General features: G+C 54.8%; 1 protein-coding gene across 6 annotated transcripts in view; it reads right to left on the bottom strand.

Moving 5' to 3' along the window:
- Positions 1 to 22,031, bottom strand: part of KLC4 (kinesin light chain 4) — a 56,680-nt gene that overhangs the window by 9,474 nt on the left and 25,175 nt on the right. For 3 of the 6 annotated variants that reach the window (XM_074989261.1, XM_074989264.1, XM_074989262.1), the window contains exons 11-13: positions 18,922 to 18,989; positions 11,252 to 11,360; positions 10,095 to 10,253 (exon numbers count right to left, since the gene is read on the bottom strand). In XM_074989261.1, the coding sequence (XP_074845362.1) occupies positions 10,095 to 10,253; positions 11,252 to 11,360; positions 18,922 to 18,989 (336 nt within the window). Of the gene's footprint in view, positions 1 to 1,374; positions 7,313 to 10,094; positions 10,254 to 11,251; positions 11,361 to 18,921; positions 18,990 to 22,031 lie in introns of those variants that run through there. The other 3 variants (XM_074989266.1, XM_074989267.1, XM_074989265.1) reach the window with 3 other exon arrangements.

The following is a 22,031-nucleotide window of genomic DNA, read 5'->3' as shown; positions in this document are numbered from 1 at the left end:
CCAGGGCTCCCACACCTCAGCCATAACTGCAGCCTCTCCGGGAACAGGACTGTGTGGCCTGGTGGGAAGACCCATGGGCCTCGGTGGTCCGAGAGAGAAGTATATTCATGCTGATGAAGAATGGGCTGGAGAACACTGCTGAGAGTCACTGTGCTGTCCTGTGTCGCCACTGGGCAGCCTGCCCTGGTCATTGTGCACAGCACGGCTCCCACTGAGACAGGGCGTGCCGTTAACAACAGGCAGTGAGAACCACCCACAGAGAGGGGCGGGGAAGACTGGAAAGCATAACCAGTAAGCCCTCTGGGGCAGGAAGGGTCTGTTCCTGCACGTCTGCAGGGCCCCCAGCCCAACGGCTCCGTCAGGGCCACAAGGTCCAAGAGCAACACAAGCCCTGTTTGCTCTAGCCTGGGAGGAGGTGGAGAGGGACCTGCCGGGGGGAGAGGAAGTGCAGAAGTGCGCAGGGAAAGGCAGGCACAGCTATTCACCACGCCCTTAACGCAAGGGGGCCGTCCTGAAACTGAGGTGGCAAATCCACAGCTGTGCAAGGGCAAGAGGCACGCGTTCTTGTTCTGCCCCTCTCGGCTGGGTAGAGAGCCCAGCAGCACCTGCTGCCTTCCCCACCCAGGCGGGAATACGCATCCATCAAACCCCTCTCATAAGAAACCAAACCGCTGGAGCTGTGCCACTCTCTCCCTGGGGCGCCCAGCTGTCAGATCCGCTTTAGGCAGCCCTGCAAGGCTTCCATTGAAGCCAAGAGCGCGGCGGTATTCAGCACAGGGCTGGCCCCGTACCTAGCTAAGGAGAGAGGCAGGGGAGCTACAGAAAGGCTTGGGCAGGGATGCACCCTCCTACGTCAGGGCACGAGCCAGCCTCCAGCTATCTGGGTCAGGCCAAAGTGCCGCTCGGCCCACTAAGCATCTGGCAGGATTCCTTCAGCCTGCTCGGGGCAGCGGCCACTAGTGCTTATCAGAGGTGGGTCCTGCAACTGCCAAGCAAACGGCCCACTCCCACAGTCTCAGTAGTGCAAAGCTCCCCACTCGCTCCCCCAGCACCACTAGGATCCGGCCTGGAGCTTTGGTCAGCTCCGGGGTCACTGCATGGCCAAGCTGGAACCCGAGAGGCCTAAGCTCGGCCCCCTGCCTCTGTGAGCTGCCCCTGGGTTAGCTGTGGGGGGAGCTCATTAGTGCCCTCCTGCTCTGTCTGGGGAGCCAGGCTGGGACTCTGACCTCAGAGACTGCAGGCATGCAGAGGGAGGCAGCCGGGCGCCATGGCTGGGCCCCCAGCCTGGCAGCCTGGAGAGCTGGGGCGTGATTCCCAGCACCTGGTGTGATCATGGACACCTGCTTGAGCACGCCACTTTCCAAAGCAGCACCTAGCTTGGGCCCAACCAGAGGCAGCCCAGACCTGACTGTCGGGGTGCTGAGCCCCAGCCTCCACTGCTGGGAGTGCTCAGTGCCTCTGGCACCCAGCCCCGGCCAGTGGCCACCCACTTGGGAAATGTCACCACGGGCTGCTCAGGGCTCCATCCCCCTCTGCTCAAGGGGGCAGGCTCACTCGCTCACCTTTGCATCTAAGCACTGCCATGCTCAGATGCACCTTGCCTCACACTGACGGCCCCACCTGCTCCCCCTGCCTACTCCTGGAGTGGTAGGAAGGGTGGGCTGGGACAGGGCAGCTGTAGCACAACCAGGCAAAGGCAGGAGGGGCTTCACTTCACACAGTATCAGTCCTGGTCCCGGGCCGAGCCCATGTCGCGCGGAAAGAAGCACAGGCAGCGGTTCAGGTCTGGCTGCCTTTAATTGGAGGTAAGTTAGTTCACAGCATTGACGGGGAGCCCCACTTCGCGCCAGAGGTGCTCCCCCCACCCCGCGCCAGGAGCCGGCGGCAGGCAGAGCACACAGCCATGCAGAGGCCAGGGCGTGGGCGCAGAGACACAGGAGCAGGGGCTGCTTTACAGCTCTCTGGGGAGGGAGCAGGAGCAGGAGCCAAGGAGAGGCTTCCTCACAGCATCCTGGCCCAGGGGTGGCACAGGGTGGGAGCCTGGGGACTACTAGGGAGCGAGCTGGGAGCCCAGCACCCCAAACCAAGGATTGCCCTGCACTCAGGGTGGGAGACAGCAGCTACCGGGCACCTGGCAGCAACAGGCCTCTGGCTCCCTGAAAGAGAGACCCTGCCAATCCTCCCCTGGAGGCCAGGGCCCAGAGGGGCTGCCAGCAGTAAGGGTCAGCATTCTCATAGGCCACACACAGCCCTGCTCCACAGCCCCTCTTGGGCAAAGTGCTCCAGGGCTGACACCCCTCCCTTTGCTAGGCAACCCTCTCCAGGCCACCGAGCCCTGGGGCAAGCGACCCCACCCACAGCTCAGAGCTCCAGGCAACTGCCCCCCATGCAAAGCATAAGAACATAAGAACGGCCATACTGGGTCAGACCAAAGGTCCATCCAGCCCAGCATCCCATCTGCTGACGGTGGCCAATGCCAGGTGCCCCAGAGAAGGAGAACAGAAGACAATGATCAAGTGATTTATCTCCTGCCATCCATCTCCTGCCCCTGTACTGAAGGCTAGGGCACCATACTTTACCCCTGGCTAATAGCCATTTATGGACCTAACCTGCAAAAATTTATCAAGCTCTTTTTTAAACCCTAATAGAGTCCTGGCCTTCACAGCCTCCTCGGGCAAGGAGTTCCACAGGTTGACTGTGCGCTGTGTGAAGAAAAATTTCCTTTTATTAGTTTTGAACCTACTACCCATCAATTTCATTTGGTGTCCCCTAGTTCTTGTATTATGGGAAAAGGTAAATAATTTTTCTATATTCACTTTCTCCACACCATTCATGATTTTATGTACCTCTATCATATCGCCCCTCAATCGCCTCTTTTCCAAACTGAAAAGTCCCAGTCTCTCTAGCCTCTCCCCATATGGGACCCGTTCCAAGCCCCTAATCATCTTAGTCGCCCTTTTCTGAACCTTTTCTAATGCAAATATATCTTTTTTGAGGTGAGGAGACCACATCTGCACGCAGTACTCAAGATGTGGGCGTACCATAGTTTTATATAGGGGAAGTATGATATCTTTTGTCTTATTATCTATCCCTTTTTTAATAATTCCTAACATCCTATTTGCTTTACTAACTGCCGCTGCACACTGCGTGGATGTCTTCAGAGAACTATCCACTATAACTCCAAGATCCCTTTCCTGATCTGTCGTAGCTAAATTTGACCCCATCATGTTGTACGTGTAATTTGGGTTATTTTTTCCAACATGCATTACCTTACACTTACCCACATTAAATTTCATTTGCCATTTTGCTGCCCAATCACTCAGTTTGCTGAGATCTTTTTGTAGTTCTTCACAATCCCTTTTGGTTTTGACTGTCCTGAACAACTTGGTGTCATCTGCAAACTTTGCCACCTCACTGCTTACCTCATTTTCTAGATCATTGATGAACAAGTTGAACAGGATCGGTCCCAGGACTGACCCCTGGGGAACACCACTAGTTACCCCCCTCCATTGTGAACATTTACCATTTATTCCAACCCTTTGTTTTCTGTCTTTTAACCAATTCCCGATCCATGAAAGGATCTTTCCTCCTATCCCATGACCGCCTAATTTACATAAAAGCCTTTGGTGTGGAACCGTGTCAAAGGCTTTCTGGAAATCTAGGTATATTATGTCCACTGGGTGCCCCTTGTCCGCATGTTTATTAACCCCTTCAAAGAATTCTAATAGATTAGTTAGACACGACTTCCCTCTGCAGAAACCATGCTGACTTTTGCCCAACAATTCGTGCTCTTCTACGTGCCTTGCAATTTTATTCTTTACTAGTGTTTCTACTAATTTGCCTGGTACTGATGTTAGACTTATCGGTCTATAATTGCCAGGGTCTCCTCTAGAGCCTTTTTTAAATATTGGTGTTATATTGGCCGTCTTCCAGTCATTGGGTACCGAAGCGGATTTAAAGGATAGGTTACAAACCACTGTTAATAACTCCGCAATTTCACATTTGAGTTCTTTCAGAACCCTTGGGTGAATACCATCTGGTCCTGGAGACTTGTTACTATTTAGCTTATCAATTAATTCCAAAACTTCCTCTAATGTCACTTCAATCTGAGAGAGTTCCTCAGATTTGTCACCTAAAAAGGCTGGCTCAGATTTAGGAACCTCTGTAACATCCTCAGCCGTGAAGACTGAAGCAAAGAAATTATTTAATCGCTCCGCAATGGCACTGTCTTCCTTGATCGCTCCTTTTATATCTTTATCGTCCAAGGGCCCCACTGCTTTTTTAGCGGGCTTCCTGCTTCTAATGTATTTAAAAAACATTTTACTATCGTTTTTTGAATTTTTGGCTAGCTGTTCCTCAAAATCTTTTTTGGCTTTTCTTATTACATTATGACACTTAATTTGGGAGTGTTTATGTTCCTTTCTATTTTCCTCACTAGGATTTGACTTCCACTTTTTGAAAGTTGCCCTTTTCTCTCTCACTGCCTTTTTAACATGGCTGTTAAACCATGGTGGTTCTTTGTTAGGTCTCTTACTGTGTTTTTTTATTTGGGGTATACATTTAAGTTGGGCCTCTAGTATGGTGTCTTTAAACAGTTTCCATGCAGCTTCCAGGGATTTTAGTTTAGTTACTCTACTTTTTAGTTTCTGTTAACTAGCTTCCTCATTTTAGTGTAATTCCCCTTTTTGAAATTAAATGCCAGAGTGTTTGACCGCTGCGGTGTTCTTCCCAACACAGGAATATTAAAAGTTATTATATTGTGGTCACTATTTCCAAGCGGTCCAGTAACAGTTACCTCTTGGACCAGATCCTGCGTTCCAGTCAAGACTAGAACGCTGTCCCCTGCGCAGAGAATCCTGGAGGGCCCTTCTAGACTGCCTGCAGCCCTGCCCTCTCCCATGCCCCCACAGGAGAAAATTCTGAAGTAGACCAGGAAATTTGCCAAGAACCACTATTCCAAAACGGTGACAAGTATCAGAGAGGCAGCCGAGCTAGTGGGTATCTTCTAAAACAAGTTCTGTGGCACCTTATGGACTAACAGAAGTGGGTCTTTGCCCATGAGAGCTCACGCTCCAAAATATCTGTTAGTCGATAAGGTGCCACGAGACTTCTTGTTCCAAAATGGAGTCTGGTAATGACCTCCCCAGATGGCTGCAGGGGAGGGGCTCCCAGCTGGTATAAAACTCCCCAGGCAGCCACATTCCAGGAAGGGACCCTGCAGGGCAGGGCATGGGACTATGGTTAAAGGGCAATTGACAAGATTCTTTCCACTACCTTCTGCTTTGATTCTGTAGAGATACACAAATGGTTATGTCCATGCAAAGATTACAGCAGGACGCCAGACACGACATCGGGGCTTCCCACATCCGTGTACTACTAACGAGACATGGCGGCTTTACACATCGGTGTTGACGACTGCACTCGTCAAAGGACTTGCTGTCTATAGGTAAAACGTTCTGTAAACTGCACACGGAAACGCTCTAACTCCCAGATTGTCTGTTAATTCATCTAGATTGCTCAGTGATTGTTCAGTGATTATGCTCATTCCCTTACTGGCTGCTCCTATTCCTTCCTCTGCCTATCAGCTCTCCCTCTAAGCAATCATAACTTGCTGCCTGGCAGCACATTCTGAAACTCGACCAAGTTCAGAATCACTCCGCCAGCTGGTTGCAATAAACCTCTGATTGTTTCACATACAGCACACGGACTTTATTCCAACACCCCCACGACAGCAAGAGGCAGCGCCTAGCTCTTCTCTCTACGCCCCACCTGGGGAGTCCTTGCACGGGGAGCTGCTTGGAGCCCTGCCGGAAGAGATCTGCGGTCTCAGCACATTTCTAGGTGCTCTCCGAGAGCCCCTCTTCGGCATCAGCCCATCTGCTACCAGGGTAACCAGGGGCCACAATGGGGAGGGGAGGGGCAGGGCAGGACATGGACCCATTCCCATTGTAGCCTCTTAGGAAGCTACAGAAAGTGACCTGGGAGTGTCAGAGGCAACTCCCAGCCCAGCGCCCTGGTCAAGGGCTGCGCAGCTGCTGTCTGGCATGAGTCAGGCTGGGCGAGGGAACTCCCCACTCCACGCCTTAGAGACATGCCATGCTCTGCCTCTTCCTACACCACCCAGCTGGACCCCTACGGCCAGCTCACAGCGCTCAGCCCCTCTCCCCTGTAACCTGCCCTACCGCTCCTCCCCACAGCCATTCCCCCGGGGGGCCCTGCTGGGAGCTCCAGCTGCAGCCTGCCTGCTCCCCTCCCATGGTGCCATGGCTCCAGCCTCTGTTCGTTCCTTCCCAGCTCCCTTCCTCCGAAAGGAGAAGCACCGCGCCATCCCCGCAAGAGCGCACTGGGGAAACGGGGTGGGGTGGAACAGGTTTCTTAGCAGTCACCTCATGGCTACACTGGAGCCCAGGCTGGACCCCAGCCAAGGGTCTCAGCAGAGGCCAGGACTGAACACTTCACAGAGGGGCACAGAACAGCACCTGTCCCATGCATACCCCCCACAGCCCCTTCAGCTGCTGGCCCCCACCCCGACTGGGAGTCTGGATCAGCAGCCCTGCTTGCTGGGCAGCCCTCTGCTCCCCTCAGCCTCGGCACCTGCTCAGGCCTCATTCCCAGTCAGAGCCAACACGACCCCCTGGGAGTCACAGCAGGGCCCCGAGCCCCAGGGCAGAGCCAGCCTTGCTCACCCCAGCCTCTGACCCAGCCAGTGCTACCAGACACAGGCCCATTCTAAAGGGACGGAAGGCTACAGCAACCACAGCGTCCATGCATGGCCCCGTGGAGATCCCCCAGCGTGCAGGCCTGAGCAGTACCCCCAGCACGCCCATGCCTGGGCAGCTAAGGGCAGAGCAGGGAGCGGAGAAGGCAGGTGTGATGTAGAGCAGTTTGTTGGCCCGGGGGGTGTGTGTAGAGTAGCAGGTGAGCTCCCGGGGGCGTGTACTGCACACCCAGGAAGTGAGGGCACTTTTCAGCAGCAGGCCAGGCCCCAGCACCACAAGGACAGAAGCAGAGGACAGGGGCCAGAGGGATCCCTGCCCTGGCCAGGGGAGCAGGCAGCTCCACGCCGATTCTTCCTGCTCTCTTGCTGGGTGACAGAGTACAGCGGCTGAGCCCCTGGCAGCCGGGCGCTCCTCTGCAGGTGCTGGGGCGCGCCTCGCGCCTGAGCAGGTAGGCTGGGGCTGGCGTGGAGTCCTTGCCGAGGAAAGCAGGAGCGGTGGAAGGAGGGATGGTGCGGAGGAAAGGTCGGAAGGTACAACACATACATCCGGTGATTGTAGTGGAAGGGAAAGAGGGAGTCTCGAGGCATTTAAGCCTAGGGCACAGAGAGGAGAAAGACGTCATTTACAAGGCCCTAGCGAGGAGGGAGGTAACCCGGGGCACAGTGGGCTGTGCTCCACCTCGGGCAGAGGCAAAAACACACAGCTGCCCGAAGAAGCGCTGCTCCTAGGGGAGCAGGGAGACGCAGCCAGGGGCCGGAAGTGCTAAGCTTCTGCAGCACCCAAACAGCGGGGAGTTAAAGGGAGGCTGGGCCGGAGGATCTGAGTGCACACACAGAAGCCTGGGAAGGGTTGGGAGCCCCTGACGGCTGGCTCCATGCTGGGCCCAGCAGCTGTCATGCCCCACATAGAGGGAGGACACAGATACCTTTTCTGCCAGGTGTTAAACTAGTCCCTGGAGCGAATGGTGCCAACAAGCAGTGACTCCATCCTCCCACCCCACTGCTGGCTGGCTGATGGGGACGTGGCCACAGTTTCACAGCAAGGCTGTGAGAAAGCCAGGCCAGGCGGGACTGGGCTTGCTAATGAAAGCACCAGAGGCCCCTGCCCCCGCTCCAGCCAGGTGTTGGTCAGAATGGGCCCTTGGGAGGGCCCTGGGCAGAGCAGAGGTGCTCCCTGCCAGGCGATGCTGCTGCTGCTACTGGGAGCTGCTCTAGGGCAGGACAGCAGTTCATGGACAGAGGCCTCTGGCGCTTCTGGGCCCTCTCTGCATGCTGACAACCACTGGCCGTTACACAACCTCTGGCTGCAGGGGGCAGAGGGCCAGGACTGGGGTTAGCACTTGGGGAGCGGGTGCTGGGATCAGCACCACAAGTGGGGCTTCTGAACCCTCCAGAACACAGCCAGGAGAAACTCCCCCCGAGGGGCAAATCTCAAGTGACCCCAGGAAGGGCACGTAGCCATGGAGCAGAGCTACTGCCCAGCAGAGCTGCAGGGAAGCCACACGGCCCGGCCCGGCCAGGCCAGCAGGGTTGTGGGGGAGGCCAGGTCAGTGAGCAGCAGGGCAGTGGCAGAGCAAGCTGGCCAGGTCAGGCCAGCAGACAGCGGGGCTGTGGGAGAGCCAGGCCAGGGGGCAGGACAGCCATAGGAGAGCCAGATGACCAAGCCAGGTCATGGCAGCGAACATCAGGGCTGCAGGGGAGCCGGCCAGGCCAGGGGACAATAGATATAGACAATAGACAACAGCTGACCATTGCTACCGTAGATTGGGAAGTGCACTGAGGCATCAGGTTCCTCGGGGGAGCAGCTGTGAGCTGCGGCCCTTCCCGGCCTCCTTCCATGGCTGGTGCTGCTAGGCCTCCTCGGGCCAGGATGCAACAGGAGGTGCTGGCTTCCCCAGGTAGGGGAGCAGCTGGGGCTGGGGTGTGGCACAGGGTGTGATCAAGTCAGGCCCTCAGGGAAAGCGCTCCCAGCCCACCACCAGAAGAAAGCAGATCACAGGGCATGACAATGCAGATGCACAGCACAGGAGGAGCTGAGCAGGGAAAGGCAAGCCAGGAGCTCAGTGGTAGGGGACAGCCCCCGCCCCTTCTGGGCAATGACAGGTCCTGCCGAGACTCATCCAGGCAGGGCAGGCCTCCAGAGGGGATCACCGCCACCCTGTGGAAGGAGAACCCCAGCCTGCTGCCCTGGGAGGACAGCCCTCCTTGCCCTGCTCCCAGGCTGTGGACTCCGCGCCAGCCCTGTGCGCTCCCTGCCAGTTGTACTCCCACCCCAGGGGCTCCCCACGCTGCTTTGGCAAGGCTGCTCCACAGCTGCCATTTGGGTACAATCCACAATCAAGAGAGCGAGAGGCGTGGTGCTGCTTGGCTGTCATGGCACAGGAAGGGAGGAGCGGCTCATGCAGGGTGGGTGTGCAGTGGGATGGCGTTAGGCAGCTGATGGAGAAGGTGTGCAGGGGTGTTAATGTAGCCAGGATCACAGCGGTCAGGAGTTGCCCAGCCTAGGCCTCCCCACCCCACACACGGTGCCCCCCTCCCTCTAGGTCACAGGCTCAGGCACTAGCTACCCTGTTCCACTCCCAGGGCCTTGGAGCCAGAACGCACCCCTCCTCCCAAGTACCAAGACCCCGCATTTCCCCTCTGCCCTTCACGAGTCTGACCCAGAGCAGCGCACTCCTAGCGAGACCCACCCCCGTTCCTCCAGGCCAGGGAGCTGGTGCCCCGTTCGGCATTGGGAACAAGCCTGCCCTAGCCTCTGGAGCCAGACGAGAGCTACAACCTCCTTTGCAGGGAGGGCGTGGGGGCCGGCAGGGCTGGACACTCTTTCCTCCCCACCCTCCCTCACCTGGGCTCCCACTGAGCGCTAACCCCAGACCAAGTCCCTACTGCCACCGCTTGGGGCCAGTGTGCCATGTGCTGGGAGCCTACAGCTTCCAGTCCCCCAGGGCAGCAGCCTGAAGCTCTAACCCCCTCGCCACCTTGACTCTCTCCACGCACGCACGCACACGCACAATGCCCTGAAGGTGCGGCCCACCCCAGGGCACAGGAGCTGCGCCAGGCTCCCTCAGGCCTGGCAGTCAGTGCAGATGCAGCCAGAGCGCAGGGGTGTTAATGGGGGTGCCAAGGCGGAGTTAGGGGCAAGCCAGGACACAGCCAAGGCCAGGAGTGACAGCGGCATGAACGCCAGGCGCTCCTCTCCCTGGCCCTGCTGGCTACTGGCAAGGGAGGGCAGGGGAGGGAATGAATGAGGCAGGCCGGGATGCCATGACAGGCCAGCAGCTCCCTGAGGCAGTGCTCCGGCACAGCCCCTGGGCACATGCTGCCCCCGCCTCTCCCAGCTGGCCTAGGCAGTTCTTGATGGTGGCTTTGTACTTACCCTGCTCCACTCCACGCCCATACTCACTTCCTCGCTACCGTCTGCGGCGCTCTCGTACTTGACACTGCCCCCCAGACTGTCCCGGCTCCGCCTCCTCTCCGCGCCGCCTCTTTCCTTCAGAATCTCCACCACCTTGGTCTGGTTAATGGGGTCAATGCCCTGCAGAGCAGCCAGCACAAGAGGATGCAGGTCAGGGCTGGCCCCACACTGCTACCAAGAGCCAGTGCCACCATCCCCCCAGGGACATCGCATGGCCCATCTCCAGCCTCAGAGCACCCAGGCGGCTGCCCAAAAGGGCCAGCACAAACCCAGCCACCCAGCAGCCAAGGTGAAAGCCAAGAGCGACTTGCTGCTGTCAGCAGGCAGCAAAGCCAGGAGAGCGTCCCTGGGCCCTGCTTAGCTCTGAGGGGGCCTGCTAGAGCATTACACACAGGCCAAACAGAGCCCGCCTGGAAAGCTCTGGCAGCATGGTGACCGGACAGCTGGCAGTCCCACCGGCCATTGCCCACAAAGCCAAGCAATCAGTGCGCCTGCTCCTATCAGCAGCTCACGGGCTGACATGCTCAACTTCCAGGGCACCACTGCTCTTGGCAGAGGCCAGCCCGTGGCCTCCAGCGTTCTGTCTGTTAGGCCTCCAACGGAGCAATGCTCTCACCTCTGCAGCTCCCATGGCCTCCACCAGCACCCTGCTGAACAGAGCAGTGCAGTGCATGCTCTGTTATCCTCCAGCACTCGGCAGTCACCCATTTGTTAGCAGCTCAGCCCTTCTGCAGTCCTCAGCTGCACCACCCAGCCTAGGACTCCAGCCATCTGATCTCATCAGCCTTGGGAAATTCCCCTTCTGCCCAGCAGCTCCTGTGGCGCGGAGGAATGGCTCCCCAGCTGCCAGCCAGCCTAATGCATCTGTAGCAAGAATCTGCCCCAAACCCCAGCTCCTTGCTGTACCGCAGACACCCATGCACAACCCTGCCCTAGGGCATGCCAATGGGATTACTTGACTTAAACCCACCCGGACTAGGCCTCCAGAACCTGAGGGAAGTAGGCCTTATAGGGCTCCATGCCCAGGAGATCCTATCGCCACTCTGAGGGGACAAGTCAGCAAGCAAGCCCCCGCCCCCCAATCCCATGGTCCAGATTGCCAGGGCACCCCGGGTTACCTGTCGCCGAGACTGCAGTGCACACGCCTCCAGCGTCTCCGCTGCCTCCAGCTTGCCCTGGCGCCTGTACAGAGCACCTAGATTCCGCAGGGTGGAGGTCACTGTCGGGCTGGGGGGTGAGAGGGGATGTGAGGCTGAGGCAGCATCTATCCATCCCCCCAGCAGCTCCTGGCACCTGCCTTGGCGTGCATGGTTGGCCCCTGCCATACTGGGAAGGCTCAGCTCAGTAGGACAGTTTCTGGGAGTGTTCCAGGGGGCTGGATTAACTGGGGAGAGATGGGCCAGAACTGCACCAGTCCCCTCTGACAGACTGGAGCAGGAGAGCCCGAGCCATGGGAGGGGAGCTGCCAGACACCCAGCCTTCTGCGATGGGCCACGTCACACAGGAGGGCCCAGCCAACAACTCTCCCTGAAGGCCCTGTGTGATGTTACTGCATCATTACAATTGGTCTAAAGCCATTTCCAGTGACCACTGTAATAAGCCTGTGCCAAGTGAGGTGTCTAATGAGAGCTGGCGAGTCACTGTTGCTGTATGTGAACTTATAAATAGTGACAGAGGGAAAGCCATGCTAGTCTACACACTATCAAAACAAAAAAGCAGTCCAATAGTACTTCAACGACTAAGAATAATTTATAAGGTGATGAGCTTTCAAAAGCTCACCTAATAAATTATTTTGTTAGTCTTTAAGTGCTACTGGACTGCTTTTTTGTTTTGGTTATAAATAGTGGCTTTATACCTGCATCAGAAACATCGACAGCTTAAAAAGAAAAAAAAAAAAAGAAAAAAAAATAATGCAGTCCAGTAGCACTTAAAGACTAACAAAATAATTTATTAGGTGATGAGCTTTCGTGGGACGGACCCACCTCTTCAGACCATAGCCAGACCAGAACAGACTCAATATTTAAGGCATAGAGAACCAAAACAGTAATCAAAGTTGATAAAAATCAGAAAAAAAAAAAATGATCAAGGTGAGCAAATAGAGAGCGGGGGGAGGGGGTCAAGAATTAGATTAAGCCAAGTATGCCAAAGAGCCCCTATAATGTCCCAGAAAGTTTGCATCCCAGTTCAAACCATGTGTTAATGCATCCAATTTGAATATGAAAGTTCAGCAGCTTCTCTTTGTAAAGCTGACTGGAAATTCTTCTTCAATAAAACACAGACTTAAGTCATTAACAGAATGGCCCGCTCCATTAAAATGTTGACTAACTGGTTTGTGGATCAGGAACGTTTTGATGTCTGTTTTGTGCCCATTAACTCTTTGTCTGAGAGAGTATGAAGTCTGTCCAATATACAAAGCATCTGGGCATCATTGGCACATGATGGCATATATGACGTTAGTTGAGGAGCATGAGAACGTGCCTGTGATTTTGTGAGTAACCTGGTTAGATCTGGTGATGGTATTGCCAGAATAGATACGTGGACAAAGCTGGCAGCGGGCTTTGTTGCAAGGAAAAGTCCCAGGACTGGTGTTCCTGCAGTATAGCCTGTGGCTATTGGTTAGAATCCTCGTAAGGTTGGGAGGTTGGCTGTAGGAGAGAACAGGCCTGTCACCTAGGGCCTTCTGGAGCGTGGCATCCTGATTAAGGCTAGGTTGTAGGTCTTTAATAATTCGTTGCAGTGGTTTGAGTTGGGGGCTGTAGGTAATGTGAAGGCCAGGACTCTAACAGAGTTTAAAAAAAGAGCTTGATAAATATTTGGAGGTTAGGTCCATAGATGGCTATTAGCAAGGGGTAAGGTATGGTGCCCCGAGCCTTTAGTCAAAGGCTGGAGATGGATGGCAGGAGACAAATCGCTTGATCATTGTCTTAGGTTCACCTCCTCTGGGGCACCAGGCATTAGCTACTGTCAGCAGACAGGATACTGGGCTAGACAGACCTTTGGTCTGACCCAATATGTCCGTTCTTATGTTCTTACGTAATGACCACTGGTGTTCTGTTCTTGGCTTTTTTGGGCCTATCTTGGAGTAGCTGGTCTCTGGTATTTGTCTGGCCCTGTCGATTTGTTTTTTTATTTCTCCTGGTGGGTAATTCAGGTTTATGAATATTTGGTAGAGATCTTGTAGTTTTTGGTCTCTGTCAGTTGGATCAGAGCAAAATGCGATTGTACCTAAGGGCTTGACTGTAAATAATGGTTCTAGTTATGTGTGCAGGATGGAAGCTAGAAGCGTGTAGGTAAGTATAGCGATCAGTTGGTTTCCAGTACAGTGTGGTACCGATCCAGCCATCCTTGATTTGTACTATAGCGTCCAGGAAATGTCTCTCTTGCATGCAGTAATCGAGGCATAAGTTGATGGTGGGGTGCAGATTGTTGAATTCTCTGTGGAACTCTTCTAGAGTATCTATACCATGGGTCAAAATCATAAAGATGTCACTGATGTATCTTAAGTAGAGGAGTGGTAATAGAGGACGAGAGCTGAGGAATTGTTGTTCTAGGTCAGCCATAAATATATTAGCATATTGTGGGGCCATGTGTGCGCCCACAGTAGTTCCACTAATCTGGAGGTATAAACTGTCCCCAGATTGGAAATAATGGTGGGTGAGAACAAATTTACAGAGGTCAGACAGCAGATTGGCTGTGTTGACATCAGGGATGGTATTCCTGATTGCTTGTAATCCATCTTTGTGTGGAATATTAGTGTACAGAGCCTCTACATCCATAGTGGCAAGGATGGCATTGTCAGGAACTTTTCTGACATTTTGTCATTTCCTCAAAGTCAGTGGTATCTTGCAGATAGCTGGGAGTATTGGTGGCATAAGGTTTGAGGAGGGAGTCGATGTAACTGGATAGTCTGGTGGTGAGGGTGCCAATGCCCAAAACGATAGGGTGTCCAGGGTTTCCAGGTGTGTGGATTTTGCTAAGTAAATAGAATAATCCAGGCTGGGGCTCAGATGGTGTGTCTGAGTGACTAAGGTCCCAGGTAGCATCAGGGAGTTCCTTTAGTAGTAGTTGTAATTTCCTCTTGAATTCCAAAGTTGGATCAGCAGAGAGAGGTCTGTAGAATGTGGTGGTGGAGAGTTGTCTGGCTGCCTCCTGTTCATAGTCTGACTTATTCATGATGACAATAGCACCCCCTTTGTCAGCTGGTTTGATTATAATGTCTGGGATATTTATGAGACTGTGGACGGCATAGCATTCAGCATAGTTGAGATGTGTCCCGTTTGGCATTGTTTGTGTATAATGTCAGCCTGAGCACAGGTGTGGAAGCATTGTACGTATTTCCTTCTCTGTCACTATTGAGAGCTAAGGAACAGTGCAAGGCGGGTCACCTCCGAGTCAGGTGACACAGGGTGAACAGAGGAACACAGACTCAGAATCCACATCTTATGGAAATTGACCTGCTGGCTAACCCGGCAGCCAATGGCAGAGTGCCCCACCAGGTAGCCTGATCAGGTGAGCCTCCATTGCCTATGGAAGAAGAAAGGGCTTTTTCCCTCCACACAACAAAGCTATAAAGATGCCCCAGCAAGGGCCATCTTGTTCTTCAGCCCTCATGAACTAAGCCTGCATGGGCTGCGGACCCGTCCCTCAGGGGACAGATTTTCAGAGATTCTCAAGAATGGCAGCACATACCAGCGTCTGTACCTGCATCGGCAGCTTTAATTGATGTATGTAACTTACCACTTTAATGATTTTTTTCTCTCTCACCCTAGTCTGTCTGTCTTTCTTAATAAACCTCTAGAATATTTTATAGTCTCAAGGATTGTTTTGGGTAAGACCGAAGTAGACACTGACCTGGGGATGTGCCTGGTCCCTTTGCGGGCTGGAAGAGCCTGTGTAGATTTGGTGAAGTAGGTTTTCATAGCCTCTCACCTGAGTAAGCAGGGTTACTGGTCTGGGCACTAGGAGCTGCTGGAGAACCTGTGGGTTTGCTTGTGTAGCTGCTGGCTGGCCAGTGGGGCTGGCCAAGGTAGTTGTGGCTGGCTTCATTTGCCTTATTGAGAAGGGGATCCTAGCCTGGGCTGTAAATGGCCCAGTTTTAATCCATTTGCCTGGGGTTGGTTCTCAGCTGTGCCAGAACCCTGCTAAATATTACACCCTGTGAACACACAGATGCTGCACACCCTTGAGGGGGTGAATGAAAGGGAGGTACAAAGCATGAGGGACACCTACCAGAAATAGGTTCCTAATGTGTTTGGGAGGCAGCACCTTGCTCCAGTCTGCCTAGAGAGGAACGTGCATTCCCCTGTCTGGTTGGCTGGGTTACAGAATCATAAAATCCTAGGGCTGGAAGGGACCTCAAGAGGTCTTAGAGTCCAGCCCCCTTCTTCAAGCAGGATCAACCCCAACTAAATCATTCCAGCCAGGACTCTGTCGAGCCAGCACTTAGAAACCTGTAAGGATGGAGATTCCACCACCTCTCTCCATAACACATTCCAGTCCTTCACCCCCAGCCTAGGGACAACCTACACCTCCCCCTCTGTAACTTCAGACCATTGCTCCTTGTTCTGCTGTCTGTCACCACTGAGAACAGTCTCTTTCCATCCTCTCTAGAGCTCCCCTTCAGGAAGTTGAAGGCTGCTATTAAATCACCCCTCAGTCTTCTCTTCTGCAAACTAAATAAGCCCAAATCCCTCAGCTTCTCCTCATAGGTCACATGCTCCAGCCCCTTAATCACTTTCGTTGCCCTCCCCTGAACCTTCTCCAGCACATCCACATCCTTTCTGTGCTGGGGGCCCCAAAACTGGATGCAGTAATCCAGATGTGGCCTTACAAGTGCTGAACAGAGTTAAATAATAACTTCTCTAGATCTGCTCTAAATGCTCCTCCTACTGCACCCCAATATGGTGTTACCCTTCTTGGCTAGAAGGGCCCACTGTTGACTCCTATCCAGCCTCTCATCCACCATAACCCCAAGGTGCCCATTCGCTGTACTGCTGCTTAGCCAGTTGGTCCCCAGCCTATAACAATGCCTGGGATTCTTCCGTCCCAAGTGCAGGACTCTACACTTCTCCTTGTTGAACCGCATCAGATTTCTTTTGACCCAATCCTCCAATTTATTCATGATCCAGAGTGACCTATCTGTCCCCCTAGCTTGGTGTCATCTGCAGAATTGCTGAGGGTGCAATCTATCCTCTCATCCAGCTCATTAATAAAGATGTTGAGCAACACCAGCCCCCCCCCCAAAAAAAAAAAATCGAGCCTTGGGGCACTCCACTTGAAACCAACTGCCATTGACATATGTGATGGGGTTCAGGGGTCCCCCTGCACTGCACCCCGTCCGCTGGCAGGAGAGACTCTCACTCAGCAGGCACAACAGCAGGTTTATTAGGCAACAGATGTCCAGTTTCTCACAGAAGCAACAGCATAGCCGCCAGAGACAGTCCTTCCAACCTGTCCTGGGGGGAAGACCCCGAGGGGTGCCCCTCTGGGGTGTAGCTTTCCCCCTCCTCAGGCTGGCTGCCTTCCAGCTCTCCCTTTTCCTCGCCTCTAACTGCCGCCCCCGATTCAAAACCCAGCTCAGCTCCTCCCTGCTCTTTGTTTAGGCAGAGGTGTTATCTGCCAGTTGTAGCCCCAGGGTCATCCTTAGCCACTGGGAGCTGCTGCTTGCCTCGGATATCCAGCCTGACTCACACATACACCGCCCCCCACTCCATCACAACATATTGAGCCATTGACCACTACTCACTGGGCCCAACTGTCAAGCCAGCTTTCTATCCATCTTACAGTCCATATATCCAATCCACACTTCCTTAACTTATAGGCAAGAATGTTGTGGGAGGCTGTATCCAAAGCTTTGCTGAAGTCAAGGTGTATCACATCCACTGACTTCCCACTGTCCTCAGAGCCAGTTACCTCATCATAGCAGCTAATCAGATTGGTCAGGCACGACTTGCCCTTGGAGAATCCATGTTGACTACTCGATCACTTTCCGCTCTTCAAGTGCTCCAAAATGGATCCCCTGAGGGTCCCCTCCATTATTTTCCCAGGGACTGCAGTGAGGCTGACTGGTCTGTAGCTCTCTGGAATGTTCTTCTTTCCTTTTTTAAAGATGGGCCCTACATTTGCCTTTTTCCAATCATCTAGGATCTCTCCGCAAGGCTTAAAAGATAATAGCCAAAGGCTTGATAATGACGTCTGCCAATTCCCTCCGTGTCCTTGGATGCATTAAATCTGGACTCATAGATTTGTCTACATCTAGTTTTCTAAGTAGCTCTTAATTCGTTCCTTCCCCCTGGGGGGCTGCCCTCCACATACTGCACTGTCTACTACCGTAGTGTGGTAGCTGTCCTTGTCCGTGAAGGCTGAGGCAAAAAAAGAAGAGTACTTCAGCTTCTCTTAGTTATCTGTCACTAGGCTCTCTCTCTCTCTCTCTCTCTCATCCAGTAATGGTCCCACACCCTCTCTGACAACCCTCCTACTGTTAACGTTCCCGTAGACACCCTTCTTGTTACCTTCCACATTACTTGCCAGCTGCAGTTCCAATTCTGCTTTTGCTTTCCTGATCACTCCTCAGCATTCTCCAGCCATTTATTTATGCTCTTTAGTCAGCTGTCCATGTTTCCACTTCTTATAGGCACCTTTTTAAGCTGCCCACGGATTGCCCTGTTAAGCCAAGCTGGTTGCCTACCACATTTGCATTTCTTACTATGCAGCACGACACAAGCTGGCAGCAGGAATGTCTTTTATTGGACCGACTTCTGTTGGTAAGAGCCAAACTTCAGAGCCACACAGAGCTCCTCAACAGGGCCAGGTTCGTTACAGACAGTGGGCAAGGCAAGAAAATGTACATACAAGATACAGAAATCACACTAACAAGCACAGGAAGAAAGAGCCTAGTGAATCTACTGGAGTCACTCTGCACACCAAGACGACTTCCTGGCTCATGAGGCAGAGACAGTGAACTCTGGTTAACATGGGGAGCCCAACGCCATTTTAGCTGTCCTTCTTAGGGGGTAGAGTGCAGGACCTCTGAGCTGGAGCCCTAGTCTAGGGAGTAGGCATCCTTCAGTCTATGTAGACTATGGATCGCGCCCTTTATAGTCTAGGGAGTGGCTGTGAGAAAGAAATCTGCTTAGGCAAACTTGTGACTCGCTAAAATTGTTTGAGAGACTAGAACGTGTTAATTGAACTGCACCTGTCACTTTTTCTCTTGCTTAGCACCACTGAAACCTCCATTCAATAGGAGCACGCTGCTTCTCGGTTTATTACAAAACCAGCTCTCTGCTGCGTACTCCAGACCTGCGAGTCCTCGGCGACCCTAGCTGGCTGCTCTGTGCCCTCGAGAGGCAGCGAACTCGAGACTGCCACAGATAGAGGGAGGGGACATCTCCAAGAACATGGGGACTGGGGTTCTGTGACTGTTCCCAGCACAGCCAGGCCTCACCTGGCACTCTCGAGGAGTATGTGCTCGCAAGGCAGACTGGCTGGCATGTCCCAGAGCTGACAACACAGCAGCATCCGAGCCGAGCCGAGCCGAGGCCAAAGGGATGATGCAAGGGAAGAGCAGAGGGGGCTACTACTGCAAAGGAAGGCGCAGCTGGGCTTGCGGCTATTGAGGCTATGGCCCCTGGGCTCAGCCAGGGTGCCGAACTGATGTGTACAGTGGAGGAGCTGAGAGCGCCACTGAGCTAAGTGGTAAACCTGTATGTAATGGGAACCACATAGAGCTGGGGTGCAGCAGCTGCCCAGAGTTTGGCACAGCTGTACAGGAGACCTGGCCCCACCTTACCTGCTGACTTTGCAGGCTTTGTACCAGCCGCCGTACTCTGCATAGGGGGCACCATCCCTCTGTTTACTCTGCAAGGGAATGGGGAGGAGTTAGCTAGAGCAGCCCCCAGAACAGCTCCAGCCTATGCAGGACTGAGCCCTAACCTGATTGCTGTGTCTAGCAGCAGCTCAGCATCTAACCTTCCCACCTCTGCCCCCAGGCCAAGGGGCCTCCCACAGGAGCTCTCCATCCAGCCTGAGCTCCCTAGAGCCACCCTAGTCCCCACTTGCAGGGGCACACCTGTCCTGCCTGCCCTGGGGCTGGTGGGGACCCCCTCCAGCCTGCCTGCTCTGCCACTGCTCACTGAGCTTTGACCGGCACAGTGCCTGGCTCCCAAGGCAGCCTGAATGGGGCCAGCAGGGCTGGGGCTGAACTGGATCTATGCCCAGGACAGGTGGCTGTGAGCCCCCTGGTGGCAATGCCAGCAATGCAGTGCACACCACTCTGAGCACCCCTCAGTCCCAAAGGCAGGGCGCAGCCCCAGCAGGTCTAGGCTTGGCAGCAATGGCTGGAGCTCCAGCACCTCATTACACACACACACACACACACACACACACACACCTCAGTCATCCAGACCTTGGAGGGGGTCAAGGGCAGACCTTCCCCCGAGAGCCAGGCTGCCAGAGGGGCTAGCCGCCCTTGGAGAGCACAGGGCTCAGCACGCTGCCCATAACTCTCCCACTTCAGAATCGCCACAGTTTAGGAGGCATCTCTAGGCCCTTGGGAGTGTGTTCTGGCCTCAGCAACCCAGGGAACCAGCCACAGGTCAGCGCTGCTCCCTTTGGCGGACTTCTGGCCCTGGCCCCAGGATGGGAAGGCAGTGCTGGAACAGCTAGACTGGCGCTGGCTCTGCTCACCTGGCCAGGGGATCGGCCCTCGTAGCTCAGCCGTGTCAGCAGGGGGCCATGCCCAGTGCTCCCTCTGCACTGGAGCCCAAGCAGGCCCTGCAGATCGCCTACCTGCAGTTCCTCCTTCCTCTGAGGCCAGTCCACCAGCCCCAGACTTGGGTGATTGAGCTGGAGATGCTGCCAGCTCCCAACGTGACCCCAGGATGACACAGGCTCGAGTGTGATGGCTACACCACACCGGACAGACAGCAGGACTCACCCCATCCATGGGGCCTGGAGTCAACCCTGCACCCAGCCCCTTCCATAAAACCAGCTTGGAGAACAGCACCCAGCCCTAGCAATGACCAAACCCTGCCGCAGCTTCCAGCCAGGGGTGGTATTACACCTTTGTCTGCCACACCGACGAGCTCATGTGAAGTATTTGCCCGCAGCGCAGCCCTTCCCCTCCCGTTGCTAAGCTCAGTAGACGGAGCCCTTTATTCGGTCACTGTAAGGCAGCAGCTTTCTAACCCTTCAGCCCTGCCTCTTCTCTGCCCCCTCCAATTCAACAGCTCCTTGAACGGCAGGCTGCAGCCCCGGCTGGCCTCCAGCAGTGCTGTACCAGTGCCAAATGCAGAGGTCAAATCACCCCCTGCTCCCCCTCAAAACTCCTGTCCACACAGCCCCAGGTTGCATTAGCCCTTTGGCCAGAGTGATGCAGTGGAAGCTGATGTTCAGCTGGTCACCCAGCAGGAGCTCTTTGTCAAAGTCCCGGCTCCCCAGAGTAGAGCCGCCCCCCAGCCTGTAACCTGCTTTGTTCCTGGGTTTAGACATTCACACTTGGCTGTATGGAAACCCAGTTTGCTTGTGGGTTTTGAGACTCCAGCAGTTGAGTTTCTCTGGCTGCTGTTTCCAGCAAGGTCTGTTTGGTGCCTCTTGGGGAACACCATACACCACCACACCTGGGCCTGGCCTCCATCAGCTGACTTGGGCTGCCGTGGGACTATGAAACCAAAGGGTAGCTGTCCAGGTCTGGGCTGGACCCAGGCTCTGGCGGCATCCCAGTTACAGCACGCCACTGCTGTGTGAGAAGGACCGTCTCCTAGCTCTGACATTAAACACCCACGGGGTCTCCTGCCAAGATACCTGCTGCATCCTGCGGTGCTGGCATCACCACAGAACATCCTCCCAAGCCCCATTATAGGGGCTATTCCTACCCATGGGCACTGCCCACACTTGAGCTGCCACTGCCATGCCCAAGATCCTCCCTCCCAGGGGCTCCTGCCTTGCTTGGCCCCTCCCACAAGCCTTCAGCCCCAGCAGCGCCACAGCATGAGGTTCTGTACAACGCCCGGCAAGGAGAAAGACAGTGCAGCTCTGTGAAGGTGGGCATGACGATTTTTAATAGGAGGAGACAGGCAGCCAGGAATGGCAGGGGGAGGGCCGCCCGGCACGCAAGGCAGCGGGAGCAGGGCTGGGCTACGGCTGAATAGAACCAAGAGAGCACAGCTCAAGGGAACTGGGGTCCACCGTGGGTTAGGCAGCACCCGTACCTTCCACTGGCCACAGACTCTCTCTCCTCTCCCACCCAGCCCACTGCCGCCAGCTTGTGGGGACAGGCCCAGCCTGCCCTGGGGGTGGCTGGCACCAGCAAAGCTGCACTGCAGAATGCCCAGGACACGAAGCCACCTCCAGCCCAGTTCACCTGGAGGACGTGGAACCGGAGATGGAGCCCCCACCCCTCCCTGCAGTCTGTCCTCAGCAGTAGCTTGGAAAGTGCCTCAGCCCTGCACAGCGGAGAGAAGGCTCAGGTCTGGCCCCTGATCAGAGAGCAACTACTCAAACATCCACCAGAAGGGCTGGGTGCTGGACCTCAGAGCTGCTCTGGCTAGGAGCAGGAAGGGGTGGGGCAGGCCTCAGAAGCCACCTTGCTCCACACAGGCCAGGGCAGTTTCAGGCAGCCCAGGGTGGCAGCGTCCTCTCCTGCTGCCCACCCAGGACAAGTGTGAGGCCATCTCACTTCTCTAACTCAAGCTAAAGGTGAAGGCCAATGGTTCAGCTCTGGGATGGCACATCCCTGGGGCATGCCCAGCCCCCCCCCCAGAGATGGGCAAGCCCTCAGGGCTCATGCAGGGATGTTGGGGACTAATAACCTGATCGAACTACTAGCCTCAGCTGCTGCCTCAGTCCTCCTGGCAAGGGGGCTCCTCCCAGCTCTCAGCAACACGAAGGCCCATAGACAGC

Source organism: Carettochelys insculpta, chromosome 3 (genome assembly GCF_033958435.1).
Source record: "Carettochelys insculpta isolate YL-2023 chromosome 3, ASM3395843v1, whole genome shotgun sequence".
In the NCBI taxonomy this organism is placed as follows: Eukaryota; Metazoa; Chordata; order Testudines; family Carettochelyidae; genus Carettochelys; species Carettochelys insculpta.
Note: the sequence above shows the minus strand (reverse complement) of the source record. Positions and strands in the feature narration are given on the sequence as shown.